General features: G+C 51.0%; 1 protein-coding gene across 1 annotated transcript; it reads left to right on the top strand.

Annotated features, from left to right (window-relative positions):
• Window positions 1–420: 420 nt before the first annotated feature.
• PPP2CB (protein phosphatase 2 catalytic subunit beta) lies at window positions 421–16,416 on the top strand. Its single transcript, XM_054172656.1, has 7 exons — window positions 421–683; window positions 10,098–10,307; window positions 10,949–11,122; window positions 11,862–11,951; window positions 13,191–13,352; window positions 14,829–14,947; window positions 15,991–16,416. The coding sequence occupies exons 1-7, from the start codon at window positions 582–584 to the stop codon at window positions 16,061–16,063; spliced, it is 930 nt and encodes a 309-aa protein (XP_054028631.1). The 5' UTR covers window positions 421–581; the 3' UTR covers window positions 16,064–16,416.
• Window positions 16,417–16,504: the final 88 nt, after the last annotated feature.

Raw genomic sequence — 16,504 nt, 5'->3', positions numbered from 1 at the left:
CTGAATACCATCTGCTGAACCTGCTCTGGGTGACCCTTCTCTAGCAGGGAAGTTGGACTCGGTCTCCACAGGTCCCTTCCAACCCTCAACCATTCTGTGATGCTGTGAAATGTGATAATGGACATGCGTGCAGCAGAGCTGAATTACAGAACCACAGACTGGCGTGGGCTGGAAGGGACCTTTGAAGCTCATCGAGTCCAACGCCTGCAGTCAGCAGGGACATCTGCAACTCGAGCAGGTCGCTCGCAGCCCCAAACAGGCTGCCTTGGAGCGGCGCCAGGCGGGGAAGGGGCATCCCCCGCCTCTCCGGGCAGCCAGGGCAGCTCTCACCGGCAGGGGGCGCGCCCGGGAGGCGTGTCCTGCGCATGCCGGCGGCCGGCCGGAAGTGCGCGCCGGGCACGTGGGGTGGGTGTGACCGGAAGTGCGCAGGACGGGGAGCGGGAGGGAGGCCGCGGGGGGGGGGTCGCCATTACGCGGAGCGGAGCAGGCCTCGCCTCCCGCTTGTTGCGCCGCTACCGTTTAGCGGGCCTGGGAGTCGCGGGCCTGCGAGAGCGGCGGGGCCCGGCCCGGCCCCCGCCGCCATGGAGGAGAAGGGCTTCGCCAAGGAGCTGGATCAGTGGATCGAGCAGCTGAACGAGTGCCGGCAGCTGAGCGAGAGCCAGGTCCGCAGCCTCTGCGAGAAGGTGAGCGAGCAGCGCAGGGGGGCCGCGCTGGCCTGGGCCCGCCCTCGGCCCTGGGGCCTGCTGCTGACAGCAGCTGACTCCCTGCGTGGGGGTTGCGATCCTCCGGCCCTGCCGCTGGGGAGCTGAGGGCAGAGCGAGCCGAAGGCGGCAGTGGGAGTGTGGGGGGCAATGGCAGTGTGAGCACGGCGGGGACTGTGACGGGGACAGCAGGGTTGCTTCTCCTCGCTGTGAGACCCTGGTGCTGCCTGTCACATACCCGGCATCGGGAGTCCTCTTGGCAGGACGTTTCTGCCGTAAAAGATACCACCGCCGCAGGATTTTTTTCAGACGTAGCTCCTCAGCAGTGCGATTTTTACCTTTTGGGTTTGGATTGCAGAGGGGTGGTGTTTGCAGGGAGGAACGTGTCCTCCCTCTCTCGTTCAGGGGCTTCACGTCGCGCTTCTCTCTCGCATCTTGTCGCGTGTAGTAGCCACATAACTAAAAAGTCAACCCTTGATCAAAGAGGAAACCTTCTGACATGTGATGTGTAATCTAGGAAAGCGGGGGGGGGGGGGGAAGAGATAAGCTGTAATACCGACCTAAGCAGAGGTTACAAGCTGCTGAGGGAGACAGAAATAGAACAAGAAGTGGTTGGATCAAGGGCACCACTCTCTGCTATTTTGGACTGTGGTTTGCACAGTCCTTTGGCAGGTTCCCGTTTGGACTTGTTTAGTGCAGGCTGTCAAGAGCCTGGTTGGTTGGTTGGTTTGGATTTTTTTTCCCCTCATAAGGAAAGTGATCTTTAAGCTTGTGTTGGATTTTATCTGAGAAGTTAAATACCTCTGTGTGAGCATTCCCTCAGCACTGACATCTGTGTTAGGATTTTCATTGGACTAGGCAAGATGTGAAGGTTAAAGAATGTAACTGATTTGGTAACAAAGATTACCTTCTTTGCTGTGGACCAGGGGGTCCAGAGGAGCTCTCAGCTTCCTTTGCTGGTTGGACTGATAGTTATCAAGGACAGAGGGTAGAGTAGTTAGGTTGGTGTTACCTTCAATGTCATATTGCTGGTGGTGAAGTTGGAGATGTCATGTTATTACCTGTGTCTGTCACTTGCTTCCCTCAGAAGAGGAACATATTTTCTGATGCCTGTTCGTGGCAACACGTTTTGGCCAGTGGCTGACCATCTCAGGGCCAGCTTCAGAAGGTGCAGATATTTCCTTCTGTCAGATCTTTGGTGGATCTGAAGAGTAGAGAGGGTCTGTGCTCATAACATGCCAAGGGTGCTCATCAGAAAGGTAGGAGCTGCTTGTGTTAATGCCACAAGCAGAAGCCATACAAGACTCCAGGCACTGGTATCCTGGTAGATGCTTTCACCAGTGGTCCTGACATCTAGCTAGCCCCCACCCAGCCTCTGTTTTCTTTCCCCCTTTCCTGTTTTTAGCCCATCATGGGGTTGTCCATTTGTGTTACAACTTTTTCTCCAGAGCTCCATTAGTTCAGAGGGAGCATGGTGAGAGGGGCTGGTGCTGCAGCAGGGAGCAACAACAGTGGCTTGAAGAGTAGATGTATCTTGAAGAGTGAGTAAGAGCTTACTGTGTTTCTCCTGTCTCATTCATGAGGCCCAGCTAACAAGCCTGAAAGAATTTATTAGTGTGATCCATGCCCTGCTTCAAGCATTGCTGGTTGGGAACTGCTGTTCTAACCAGCAATCTGTTGCAGAAAGCCATTTCCCTTCTTCTCTGGCTGTGTTGTTAATTAAGGAGCTGTGGCTGCTGTGTTTAGAGAAGCTGGAGGACAATGCCAGCAGTCTGTGGCTGTACATCAGGGCTGGCACAGTAAATAGGGAGAGTGGCAGCTCAGCCACCACACCGCAGCTGGAGTTGGAGAGAGTGTTTGTCATCTGGTAACAGGAACCCCGAGCCTGTGGTGTGTGACATGAAAGGCATGTCCTGTCAGAGCACCTTGCTCTTCAGGGCTGCTGCTAACTGATGGAAACAGCTTGGGTGTGAAGTAAAGGCTCGGTGGTGCTCTTACTTGGCTTCTTCCTAAGCTTTTGGGGAGTGGTGGTGTCAGGCAGCTGGTGATACAAAAACTTCTGGGTGTGCAGGCTTGCTCTTGGTGTGAAGCAGCCCTACCAGAAAGCTGGTTTAGTTTGTTTCCTTGAAATAATATTTGGAGAAACCCTCACCAACCTTGTCTTGCTTCCCAGCACTGCCTTTTGTGAGAGGCCAAGCACAACAGTACCTCTTGCCTCAGGTTTAAATTTGTGGAAGAGTTTGGTAGTGAAGTAATAAAAAGGTTTAAATCAAGGAGTGGGGAAACCCCAAAGGAAGAAATCCCAGACTTGCCTCTGTGGGCCATTCTTGATTTTAATTGCTGGCAGTAATGAGAGAAAGATTGTGCATAGCTAAATTGCTCTGCACTCTGAAAGGGCTTGAAATGTGCACCTGTAACAATCCCATTCTGTCTTCACCTGCCCTGTTACGACATCATTTTGGCAGCTAATCAGTCTTGTGTTCTTCATGCAAGTTAAATCAAGATGTCATCTCAAGTAAAATGAAACCTGTCTAAAATCCTGAAGACATTTAAAGGGTAACAAAAGGACAACCAGTTATGATCACTGCTGGAGCTTGTAGGCACAAGAAATGTTCCAGCATGTTGGGGAAACGTGCCTAGGACGTCTTCCATCTCATACTACTTCTCTTAATATCATGGGTTTGGATTCTTTTTGTGGCAGAAGGTTGTTAGAACCCTTTTTTCCCCCACTGTATTTCCAACCTGTATTTTGGACATCTAAAGTCAGGCTTAAAAGGCCAAGAAGTTGGATTGATTTAATAGGAAGTGCTCCCAACATTGGATGTGGAAATCTCTGAGTGCTTATGTTTTAAAGTTCAAGTCAGGTCAGCAAATGAATTCTGCAGGTGAGGGAGTTCAGAGCCATCCTGCTTATTCCAGGGGAAAGAGTTTTTCACCAAGGTAATAAAAAGGGCTATGAAAAAGGGCAAGGAAAATGCTGTCTCTTTAAATTAAACCCAGGCAAGCAGCCATCCATAACCATCTCTCTCTTTGTAGCTTCTTTTTTCAGTCCTTGTTCTTTGGATATGTAAGAAAGGTTACAGTCTGGTTGCTGTGAGCAGCTTGAGAGCTTTGTGTTGTGAAGTGGTGGGAGGAGAAGATTCTAATGGCTAATGAAGGCTTGCATTTCTTGTACAGTTATTGAATGGTCCTTGTCAACTGATTCTAGCAGGAGACAGTTGCTGCTGTAGGGAGCTTTGCTCCTGCTGGCATGAACCTGTGATGCTTCTGCCCTCTGAGATCATTTCACCCAAGATTAATGTTAGGAGAATGAGTTAGCAAGCTCCTCTGCACTAATTGGGGAAATTAGTGTGAGTGATGGAGCCAAGTGGCATCCTGGACGTAGTTCAAACCATGAAATTCCAAGTGTGGTGTTGAGTCATGGCCAGCAATATTTCATCTCTCCAGCAGTGACATCCTGGGATATGCTGGCACAGGTATCTCCAGGAGCACACGTGCACCTTGATGGTCCCAGTCACTCCTGAGGTTCCAGGGTGTCCTCTGCTGCCTTGTGCTGAAGGGCAGGACAGCTCTGTCCCTCTGGATTTCATTTCATTTGGGTAGAATCTGGCTTGTTCTTGTTCAGACCAGGCTCCTTGAGGTTTGATATCCTCAGCACACTTGTTGACATAGTAGTTTGATCTGAAGGAAGGACAGTTCTGTTGGATTTTGATCAGAAACTCCATGGCTGGCTTCTCTGAGCCTCTGTGGGTCAAACTGAGCTTGTGGTGCAGCAAATGAATCTCACAGGAGCTGAATTTCTGTGCTCAGAGGATCTTGTGTGCAGAGCAGGTACTTGGGGTCTTTCCTCTAGGGAAAGCACAGTGGTGAACTTCTGCCTCCTGGCTGGAACAGTGGGGGAACAGTAGGATAGCTGATGGGGATTTGGTTGTTGAGTGCCTCACAGGGGTGTAGGCCCCTGCTGATCCTGACAGTGGTCTCAGAGCTCAGGGTTCAGAGCAGCGTGTTCATGGGTTGTCTTCAAGCCCTGAGGCCATTCAGATTGCTCCTGTGGGGACACCACAGTGCATGACTGGGACATGCATGCTCCAGCCTCTCTCCACATGGATTGAGGATTGGACAGCAGTTTGTATTCCAGCCTACAAAGGTCATCTCCACAGTCTGGAACTGGGAATGACAGAGGGGTTGGGGTGATGAGCAAGCTTACAGTGGACAAGTAGCAATTTGGAGCACAGATGTGGCAGCTGCTGTGCTTAGTGGAGGTTTTATGTCATAAAAATACCCCCAAAATGCTGCTTTTTGTTCTGACCTGGGTAAGGTTTCCATCCACAACAGCTGGGACACATGTTCAGGAAGCTGATCAATGTCAGTCACCACTTTCTAAAGCAAAGGTAGCTAAAACATGACTTTAAATCATAGTTATTTAACAGCCTTCTTAATGATGGTAATGCAAGGCAGCTTGCTTGCATCTGAGTTTTTTATCACTGTTTTTCTTTAAGTCATTTGCCTTTAGTATTAGCTCTGCACAGTGGAATCTGCAATCAGTGCACCAGTTAGCTGCTGCATTTCTGGGGTGTTTTTAATGATGCTGAAGGTTTTAGAGGTTTAATTCTGCATTAGAAAGTCACATGAGGCCAAGGCAAACTTCAGTGGGCAGCTGAGCTCAGCTCCCCAGCCTGATGTGAACCAGCTCTGCAGTGTTAAAATAACAGCCTGAGTCTATTACTGTGCATATATGTTTGTCTACATAGTAACCCAAAATAGGCTGTGCAGTAACAGCTGGCAGCCAGCTTCAGAAGCTGCTGCTTCTCAGCTGCTAGCTCCTCCTCTCTCCTGGAGGGAAACTTCTAGATTCTCCTAGTACCAACATTTCAGGACTCAGGCTGGCCCACCTCGTTGGGATGCATTTAACAGGAGTATGTTTGTCCTCTCATTGCACAAAAGGAGCTCTTCAGGATGGGTTTTCTGGGCAGAGAGGTGGGGAGTGGTGATGTGGTTGAAGTGCCTGTACAGTGTCCTGTATCTCATCCCCAGGGGCTTGCAGTAGGTGTTGTTTCTTTCTACACATCTGGGAGGGGAGCAGTATACATGACAAGAGAAGGCAGGAAGCACCTCACAGCTTTTGTGGCTCAGTTAGCTCCAGGTTACAGCAAGACTCCATCTGTTGCTTTGTGCAACACTCAGAACACATCGAGCAGCTGTTTTGTGACTGTGTTTTATATTTGTCTCTCCCAGAGGGCAGAAGCTCTTTAAAGGTGCTATAGATGCTTTTAAAGACACTTGAACAGAATTAGAGTACTGCTGTTCCACTTGGGGGATGCAGCACATTGAACAGTTGCTAGTCAGTTTAGATCCCACAGGGTGAAGCCCACATGCAGGATGTGTCCTTGAGGACCAGGGTCACACCCCTCGGGTTTTAGTTATTCTTTCCCAAAATGTACTTTCCCTAAAAGAGGCAAAGTCAACTGAGACAGAGCCACACTGTGGTAGGGGTTGGAAAGGACCTCTGGAGATCATCCAGTCCACCCCCCCCCTGCCAAGGCAGGGTCACCCAGAGCAGGTTGTGCAGGAATGCATCCAGGTAGGCTTTGAATGTCTCCAGAGATGAAGACTCCACCACCTCTCTGGGCAGCCTGCTCCCAGGCTCTGTCACCCTTAGAGAAGTTTCCCCTCATGCTTAGATGGAACTTCTTATGGTCATGTTCATGCCCCTTAGCCCTTGTCCTGTCACTGGGCACCACTGAACAAAGCCTGGTGCCATCCTCCTGCCACCCACCCTTTAAGCACTGATCATCATTGATGAAGTCCTCCCCCCCTCCCCCTCCAGTCTGTTCTCCAGACTAAGCAGCCCCAATTCTCTCAGTCTTTCCTCATCAGAGAGATGTTCCAGTCCCCTCAGCATATTTGTAGCCCTTTGCTGCACCCTCTCTGGCCAGTCTCTGTCTTTCTTGAACTGGAGAGTTTGAATGTGAGTATTTTGGAGCCCACCGAGGGCATCCTCAGCAAGCAGCCTCTTCCTGGTAGCAGCGGGTGGGAGCTGCATGGTAGTGAGCTGAGGGAGCTGCTGATGAATAGCCAGATCATTGCCTGCTGGTGACTGTTCAGCACTGGTGATCCTTCATCCCTTTTGTTCAGAGCGGGCTGAGCCTGTCTGTGGGTGTTCTCTGTGCCTCAGATGTGCCTGGAGCGCTGATCTGCATCACTTCATGAGCTGGAAGCAGCAAACCAAACATGTTATTTGCAGATAGGCTCCATTACATGGCTGTAATTAGCAGAGGAACTGTTGGGTGTAGAGGAAGAGCTGACTAAAGCCAGGGATGCCATCCCTCCATCTGTGGTCATTTTGATGCCAGCTGGGTACAGCCAGGGAAGCTGGTTGTGGCTCCATATGTTTAAACTGCCTCTGACACTGCTTTTGCAGTTGTATGTGACCTGCCTTGCGAAGTTGGTAAACTGTTGTGCTTGGAGAAGGATGGGGAATCTGGCAGGCAAAAGGTGCCCTGGGTGAGAGAAGTGCCACCTCCATATGCAGGGTGTGCTGGGCCAGGTTAGTGAAGGGGCAGCTCAGGGATATTTGTGCTTCTTGGTAGCTTAGGCAAGAGTAAGATGAAACCTACCCCAGTGTGAGGGAAACAGTTCCCATGTGTTCTGGGGACCTGTGGAGGCGGTTCCCTTCCCTGACACATGTCTCCAGTCATCTTGCAGTGACCAAGATGAGGATGATGAAGGGACTTGCAGAAAGACTGAGAGACCAGGGGCTGTTTAGTCTTGAAAAGAGAAGGCTGGGAGGGGATCTTATCAATGCCTGTAAATATCTGAGGGGTGGCTGTCAAGGTGAAGGTGCCAGGCTCTTTGTGGTGGTGCCCAGTAACAGCACAAGGAGCAGTGGGTGCAGGCTGGAACACAGGAGGCTCCACCTCAACATGAAGGGAAAATTCTTTACTGGGGAGGGTACTGGAGCCCTGGAGCAGGCTGTCCAGAGAGGTTGTGGAGTCTCCTTCTCTGGAGACTTTCAAAGCCCACCTGGGTGTGTTCCTGTGATCCTGCTCTGGCAGGGGGGATGGGATGGATGATCTCCATAGGTCTCTTCCAGCTCCTACCACTCTGTGATTCCTATGATGCAATCTGAAGGCGCAGAGCTGGGGCAGTCCTGTTAACCTTTGGCACTGGTGCTTGCCTTGGTCCTTTTTTTGGCAGAGAAACCCAGCTCAGCTCATCTGGTGCTGTAGTGGTTGCCCAGAATTTCTGCAGAGAAGCCACTTGGTCATGTGCAGCCTTCCCTTGGCATCATCTCTGCTCAGCCACCACACCAGGAGCTGGCTCTGCTGTGCCACCAACACAGCGTCGGTGGTGCCGTTTCCATGGCATGGACCTGCTGCTGCCAGATACCAGGCTTGGGGGAGCTCAGCATGGGCTTTATGGGTGTGCAGCAACAGAGAGGGAAGCCTGAGGGATCCCAGGAGAGGAAGGCAGTGAGGAGCAGCTGTCAGTGCTGGCAGAAGAGCTGTTCCAGCCTGCTGCTGTGTTGCCGAGGAAGGTGGCAACGCTAGTGGGTCCACATGGCTATGTGGGATGGAGAGCAAGCCACCAAGCAGCTGAGATGTTGTCAGACCAAAACATAGCAGGGGGGAGCCTGTGTGTAATGGCAGCATTGCAAGTCAGGTGACTTTAGAAAATCACAGAATTGCTTGGGTTGGAAAAGACCTTTGAGATCTCTGAATCCAGCTATCAAGACCACCATGGCCACTAAACCATGTCCCCAGGTGCCATGGCCACACATTTCTTGAACACCTCCAGGGATGGGGACTCCACCACCTGCCTGGGCAGCCTGTTCCAATCCCTGACCACTCTTGCAGCAATCTCCAACCTAACCCTCCCCTGGCAGACTTTCAGGCCACTTCTCATTCTGTCACCTGATGCTAGGGAGAAGAGACCAACCCCCACCTCACTGCAGCCTCCTTTCAGGGAGCTGTAGAGAGCAAGGAGCTCTCCCCTCAGCCTCCTTTTCTCCAGGCTAAACGCTCCCAGTTCTCTCAGCTGCTCCTCCCCAGCCCTGTTCTCCAGACCCTTCCCCAGCTTTGTTGCCCTTCTCTGGAGACTCTCCAGCACTGTAATGCTCTTCTTGTTCTGTCCTACTTGTGGAAGTATCAAATAACATCTCCCTTGATGTATGCTTTGGTGAAGCAAGTTGTCCAGCAAGCCCTAACAGTTTTGTGAGGGGTCAGCAGTAACTCCTCTGTCTTGCTGACAGCAGGCAGCAAGAGTGTTGACTTACCTCTGTCTGTTGCAGTTCCACACTGAACTCATTCTGACAGGACGTGCAGTGCTGAGGGGACAGCAGTGGTTCTCCAGGTGCAAGCTTCTAGGTATCATCATGAAGAGCACTTGGCTGTGGCAGGCAGAGTGCCAGGTGCTGCCTTAGCTGACGGAGCTGAGCAGTGTGGAACACGTAGATGGAGAAATCTGTCAGACTCTCTGTGCTCAGGAAAAAATCAGCTCTGCTTAAGAAGCTGACATCTACCCATGATGCTCACCAGAGCAGCACTTCATCCTTTCTGCTCTTCAGAAATGTTTGGAAGAAGCTCAGGATGGTGGAAGTCATACATCCAGTGCAGGCTCCTGCTGCTTCATTTTGGGGGGGAGCTGGAAATGAATTTGTTTAGTTCCTTCTTTGAATCTGTGTGGCAGTGCTTGAGGTACAATCAGCTCTTTGTGCCTTGGCCTCACAGTGGCAAACCTTGTGGTCATGGTACACAGGGCTCTGTACTACACACTTTGTCTTTGCTCACCCAAAAGACAATTTAAGGATATTGAGACAGTTGAACATGTCCAGAAAAGGGCAGCGAGGCTGCTGGGAGGCCTTGAGCACAGCCCTGTGAGGAGAGGCTGAGGGAGCTGGGGTTGTTTAGCCTGGAGAAGAGGAGGCTCAGGGGAGACCTTATTGCTCTCTACAACTACCTGAAGTGCGGTTGCAGCCAGGAGGGGGTTGATCTCTTCTCCCAGGCAACCAGCAGCAGAACAAGAGGACACAGTCTCAAGCTGTGCCAGGGGAAGTTTAGGCTCGAGGTGAGGAGAAAGTTCTTCCCAGAGAGAGTTGTTAGCCATTGGGATGTGCTGCCCAGGGAGGTGGTGGAGTCCTCATCCCTGGAGGTGTTCAAGAGGGGACTGGATGTGGCACTTGGAGCCATGGTTTAGTAGTCCTGAGGTGTTGGGTGACAGGTTGGACTTGATGATCTCCGAGGTCTTTTCCAACCTTATTGATTCTAGGACTGGTTGGCCAGTGGAACGGTGGTCAGCGGAACGGTGTTCCCAGCATGAATGCACTTGAGTCACATCCTCGCCTGCTCACAGGGGAGCTTCCTAACTTTTGGCTTGGTGTTTTTTCCCTCTTGCTAGGCTAAGGAAATCCTCACTAAGGAATCCAACGTGCAGGAGGTACGTTGCCCCGTCACCGTCTGTGGAGATGTCCACGGCCAGTTCCACGACCTTATGGAGCTCTTCAGGATCGGTGGCAAGTCTCCAGACACGAATTACCTGTTCATGGGCGACTACGTGGACAGAGGCTACTACTCGGTGGAGACGGTGACCCTCCTAGTAGCATTGAAGGTAGGGGTTGGCAGTTCCTCTGCAGCATGGTGGCCAGAGGGCTGGAGCACCTGCCCTGTGGGGACAGGCCGTGAGAGTTGGGGCTGTTTGGTCTTGAGACCTCAGAGCTGCTTTCCACTACCTGAAGGGGGCTACAGGAGAGCTGGGGAGGGACTTTGACAAGGGCTTTGTAGTGACAGGATGAGGGGCAGTGGCTTTGAGCTGGAAGAGGGGAGGTTTAGACTGGAGATTAGTAGGAAATTTTTTACAGTGAGGGTGGGGAGACACTGGCACAGCTTGCCCAGGGAGATTATGGATGCTCCCTCCCTGGAGGTGTTCAAGGGCAAGCTGGGTGAGGCTTTGAGCAACCTGGGCTGCTGGGAGGTGTCCCTGCCTGTGGCAGGGAGGTTGGAGCTGGATGATCTTGAAGGTCTCTTCCAACCCAATCCATTCCATGCAGCTATGGACAGAACTGCATTTGTGGGGAGGTGTTCAGGAATTGCTGCTTGTGTCGATGCCACCGTTGGCTTGAGCTCACAGATGCAAATGAAAACGCAGTAATGGATAGGTGCTGCCTGAAATACCTGTCATGGTTTCTTCCCATGCTGGTGGGAGTGGTGTTAGAGAGGGGTGGTGTTCAAGAGGGGTCTGTGTGCCCACAGGTGCGTTACCCAGAGCGCATCACCATCCTGAGGGGCAACCACGAGAGCAGGCAGATCACGCAGGTGTACGGCTTCTACGACGAGTGCCTGCGCAAGTACGGCAACGCCAACGTCTGGAAGTACTTCACAGATCTCTTCGATTACCTTCCACTCACAGCTCTAGTAGATGGCCAGGTAAGCCCTGAGGAAGGAAGCTGCACAGCTCTGTGTTGCCTGACCTCCCCATGAACAGTCTCAGACAAGCTCCCTTAACTTGCGACTCTGCGCTTCTGGTGGATCTGGGGGAGGATTTAGAGAGGTGTTGACGGCGTGGAAGGTTTTTGACTCTGCCACCAAAGGAATGGGCAGGCTGTTGCCTGTGTGGTTCATTTCAAATGATCCCCTCATGACCCAGTAGGTGCAAGCTGAGTTGATAGAATCATGAAATCGCCTGGTTGGAAAAGACCTTAAGGTCGTCAAGTCCAACCGTAACCCAACATCTGCTTGCACACAACTATTAGACCGTGTCCCCAGGCTCCTCATCCAAACATCTTTTAGGCACCTCCCGGGATGGTGACTCCACCACCTCCCTGGGCAGCCTATTCCAGTGCCTAATGATCCTCTTGGTGAAGAAATGTTTCCTAATATCCAATCTAAACCTCCTCTGGTGCAAAGTGAGGCCATTTCCTCTCATCCCTTGAGGCAAGATCTCCTCAAAACAGAAGGCTTTGTGCCTTTGCTGTCACTCTGTGTGCAAAGTGCAGTCTTTTTATTTCCTTCTGCACAAATTCAGTTTGGTTTCTCTGCTATGAAGGTGAGATGACTGTAGCTGTAAAAGAATGATAACAGAGTGAAACCAAACCCTTTTCTGAGCTCAGTCTTCCCAGAAGAGTGTGCACTGAACAGATTGCTCTTGTATTTCTCCCCCTACCAGATATTCTGTCTCCATGGTGGCCTCTCTCCATCCATAGACACACTGGATCATATCAGGGCTCTGGACCGCCTGCAAGAAGTTCCACACGAGGTAAGAGGAAAGGAAGTGCAGTTAACCACCAGGCTCACACTCAGATAGCTATTGGTGGAAACCACAAACCCACTGGAACCCACTGAAACGGTGAGACACGCGGTCACACAGCAGGTTATTGCCTTTCTGAGAGCTGGAGCAGATGAGCATGCATGTGGGCAAAACACACACCAGGTCAGGGTGTCGTGATGGCAGCAGTCCACAGAAGCAGAACTGGGGGGTTCTCACAGCTGTTTTTCACACAATCATGAGATGTTTTGGCTGTCAGGCTGACTCAAAGAGCAGTGTTTGCCAGGGGAAGGTGTTTGCTTGTGAGCAGGCAGCCCACACACGAGGCTGTGTTGTGTCACCATCCTTTCTTCTCAGCTAGTCTGGGCTGTTTCACCTTGTTCATTACTTTCTGGTGATAAAAAAACCCACCACTTTCTGAGCTCCCAGGGTGACAAATGGCTGTTCTGGGTGTGGTTGGGGCTTACAAATGGGTTTGAATGGTCCCTGATTAAACAAACTGCTTGTCCTACAAAATCTTTGGTGGAACAAGAACAGTGCAGCAAGGTCTGCCCAGACCTCCCAAAAACCTGAAGTGAGCTGTGTAAATGACTCCCAGAGCTGGGGAGCTACCTGCTGTGACATCTGCCTGTAGTTAGGTATAATGATTGTATTTTTGCTCTGGGGTTTTTCCAGTCCTGTGTGTGCTGGACTCTGTCCTGAGCACCTCCAAGTGCAGTCAGTGTGGTCCCTCCCACAGAGGCCAGATCAGTGGGTAGGAAAGAGCAGCAGGCCTGGATGAATAGTGGAGTGTCTTTACTGCTCAGCAAGAAAAGCTGCTGAGCTTCATCTGTGACTGTTAGAGCTACACCAGGATGGATTTTAGTATGTCAAGTCCAACACCAGACTGTTTAGGAGAGGAGATTAAATGATTAACACCCTGCCAGAAGGGCTTTACATCAATCTCTGGAGCAGTGAGTTCAGCTCCTCTGGGTTGGTTCTTTCTTTAATTTACTGCAGCTGGGCTGGCACCAATGAACCCAAATCTTGGACCTCCAAACCTCACCTGGCCTTTTTTAGCTACGCCATGAAAGTCAGGGGGAAGAGTGTGGCTCTGCTTTCTGTGTCTTTGCACCTCTGGCTGGTTGAAGTGGTAACCAGTGTGTGTGGAAGGGGAGGTGGGGACAGGGGAGGTGGGCTTTTTGTGGCTGTCCTGCAAGTGACCTCATGCTGAACTTGATGTCTTGAAAGGGTCCCATGTGTGATCTGTTGTGGTCGGACCCGGACGATCGCGGCGGCTGGGGGATATCTCCACGTGGTGCTGGCTACACCTTTGGGCAAGACATTTCTGAAACATTTAACCATGCCAATGGTCTCACACTGGTCTCCCGTGCTCACCAACTTGTCATGGAGGTAGGGCAAGGGTTCTTCTTGGTGGGGGTAGCAAAATGTAGATGCTGATTGGTGTCACCTCTGTGAGACCTTGCATAAGCTGACACCTAAGTGTTGTGCAGGCAAAGGCTGAGGCCTGGGGCTGTTTGGTCTGGAGAAGAATGAGAGGGGATCTCATGAATGTTTATCTGAAGGATGGATGTCAAGAAGAAGGGGCCAGGCTCTTTTCAGTGGTGGTCTGTGGTAGGATGAGGAGCAATGGACACAAACTGGAACCCAGGAAGTTCTACCTCAACATGAGGAGAAACTTCTTCAGTGTGAGGTTTCTGGAGCAGGCTGCCCAGAGAAGTTGTGGAGTCTCCTTCTCTGGAGACATTCAAAACCCATCTGGTTGTGTTCCTGTGTGACCTGCCCTAAATGATGCTGCTTTGGCAGAGGGGTTGGATGATCTCTGGAGGTCCTTCCCAACCCTTACCATTCTGTGATACGAAAGAAGGACTTCAATTACGTGGAAAAAAAGCTGTGCTTTGATCCATGATGTAAATCAGGGCACATTCTCCCCTTTTCCCCCCTCCCTCTCCAAGGAAATCACCAAAAGGTCCCTGTCACAGCCCATTTGTGGAAGCAATAATCTCCTTACACCCTGACTGCTCTGCTTAGGCTGCTGCTGCATTAATCAGGCTATCCTGTAATGCTCAGCAGTCAGCTGTGATGAGGATTAAGCCACCGTTTGGGCTGGGGATGGACTCTTCTGGTTCATCTTGCTGGAGAAAAGCCAGCTGGGTCAGTGGAGCAGATGCATTTTTAAAATCCAGTCCAAGTAGATCCCATAAGTAGCACTGTGTGTCACAAGCCTCTGGCATCCAGCAGGCAAGTTCTCACGGTGCTGGATGAAACCCTGAGGGCATGCCTGAAAATCTGGGGGGTTCCTTGGGTTGCAATCCATAATTTGTACTAAAAATGGATGAATGGCCTGAATGAGGCTACAAGAAAGCTGGGGAGGGACTTTTTACAAGGGCTTGTAGTGGTAGGATGAGGAGGAATGGACTGAAGCTCGAGGAGTGGAGGTTCAGACTGGAGATGAGGAAGAAATTCTTGCCAGTGAGGGTGGGGAGACACTGGAACAGGGTGCCCAGGGAACAACCTCCCTGGCGGTGTTCAAGGCCAGATTGGATGAGGCCTTGAGCAACCTGGGCTGGTGGGAGGTGTCCCTTGCCCATGGCATGGGGTTGGAACTGGATGATCTTGAAGGTCCCTTCCAGCCCAAACCATTCTGTGTGTCTATGAAACACAAAAGTACAAAGAGCTGATCTCTAGGTGGTTGAAGATGGCTTTGGTGTGTGGCTACCTCTTGCTCTTGTGACAGAGGGCTCCTCAGAGGAAGTCGTTTGGCAATAGTTACGAGAAATCTAGTGTTTCACAAGTTGAGGAACTTGAGGCAGGCTGAGGTTTGGGGTTTAACAAAGACCTTTTCTCCTTTCCTCTTTTCTCTGGCAGGGTTATAACTGGTGCCACGACCGAAACGTGGTGACCATCTTCAGCGCGCCCAATTACTGTTACCGCTGTGGGAACCAGGCTGCTATCATGGAACTAGATGACACTTTAAAATATTCCTTGTGAGTAATTCCTTCTGTAAGCTCTCTTCCTACCCATTCTGTGTTTTGAGGAATGTCTGATCCCTTTCCAAAGGGATTCTTTCCTGAAAAGCCAGCTCAAACCACCCTGGAATTACCGCTGCGTGCTCTACCTGCAGGAACATGTGAAAAGAAGCAGGGAGTTAAGCTCTGAATAGCTCCTCTGGGGTGCAGCATTTTCTGCCTGTCTGCAGAGTTGGAGCCTTTCTGTTTTCTTACCCCTTCTGTGGCCCAGGCTGGATAGAAAGACTCAAACCAGATTGGTTTCTTTTCGGTTTTGGTAGCACAGCTTTTTAAAGGTGGGTGGAAGAGTCTGAACTGCGCATTCAGCTCCCATGAGCTGCCAGGCACTGAACAGGCTGCCCAGGGAGGTGGTGGAGTCACCATCCCTGGAGGTGTTTGGATGAGGAGCTTAGGGACAGGCTGTAACAGGTGTGTACAGGGAGATGTCAGGTCAGGGTTGGACTCAATGATCTTAAGGTCTTTTCCAACCAGACAATTCTGTGATTCTCTGAGGTGCTGACTGCTGGGTGATGTTCTGCCCAGAGCAGTTGTGCAGTCTCCTTCTCTGGAGACTTTCCTGCCTGGATGCACTCCTATGTGGCCTGCCCTAGGTGACCCTGCTTTGGCAGGGAAGTTGGAATTGATGATCTCTGGAGGTCCCTTCCAACTAACATTCAATGCTTCTATGGTAAGCAGCATTTCCACCAGCTGCTGAGTTTTCACTCCCACAGAGGCTTGTTTTGGGACCTGGAAAGCTTTATGTGGAAGCATCTGGGATGAATACAGTGAGAATGAAACTCTTTTCTGGGGACATTCAAAACCCACCTGGATGCATTCCTGTGTGACCTACTCCTAGATGATCTCGCTGTGGCAGGGAGATTGGACTTGATGATCTTTTGAGGTCCCTCCCAACCCCTACCACTCTGTGATTCTGTGACAGCAGCAGGAGAGCTTAGTATTTATCACGGCCCTGAAAAGCAGCTCGTGGAGGAGGGCAAACCACGCTTTGTTCTCCCCCACAGCCTCCAGTTCGACCCAGCACCTCGTCGTGGAGAGCCCCATGTTACCCGTCGCACCCCAGACTACTTCCTATAAACCTCTCCTGACCTTAGCAGAAGGAAGGACAGCCTGGCATCTGAAAAGAGCAACAATCTGAACACCTTTCTGTGAGAAATCAGGGTTCGTCTCAGCTGCAGAAGCCCCATCATGGACCAAAATGTGCCATACCGAGGACGAAGAGCGCTCAGCACAACTTGAGACTGAATTCCTTCCACCACTCTCTTTCTCTCTCTGTCTCTCTGCCCTATCCCATCAGCCCAACACAGTCGGTTTGCCTGCTGTATTCGTAGTCGTTGGGTTTGGGTTTGGTTGGTTTGGTTTTGGTTGGTTTCTGGGTTGTTTTTTCGGTTTGTTTTGTTTTCTTCTGGACTGCTCAGAGAGGATGAGGTAACTCATGTAACAGCACCTCCATCTCCTTTCCTTTCTTTGTACATTTTCAGTTCTAGTGGTTAACTGGCATGACTTTAGAGTTTATTT

The sequence above is a fragment of the Dryobates pubescens genome, chromosome 24 (assembly GCF_014839835.1).
Source record: "Dryobates pubescens isolate bDryPub1 chromosome 24, bDryPub1.pri, whole genome shotgun sequence".
In the NCBI taxonomy this organism is placed as follows: domain Eukaryota; kingdom Metazoa; phylum Chordata; class Aves; order Piciformes; family Picidae; genus Dryobates; species Dryobates pubescens.
Note: the sequence above shows the minus strand (reverse complement) of the source record. Positions and strands in the feature narration are given on the sequence as shown.

What these genes read in the sequence shown, in the direction of transcription:
- PPP2CB (XM_054172656.1), top strand. Translation starts at nt 582, where the DNA reads ATGGAGGAGAAGGGCTTCGCCAAGGAGCTGGATCAGTGGATCGAGCAG. An exon ending in TGCAAGAAGTTCCACACGAG is followed by an intron (nt 11,952 to 13,190) that starts GTAAGAGGAAAG and finishes ATGTCTTGAAAG; the next exon opens with GGTCCCATGTGTGATCTGTT. An exon ending in GACACTTTAAAATATTCCTT is followed by an intron (nt 14,948 to 15,990) that starts GTGAGTAATTCC and finishes TCTCCCCCACAG; the next exon opens with CCTCCAGTTCGACCCAGCAC.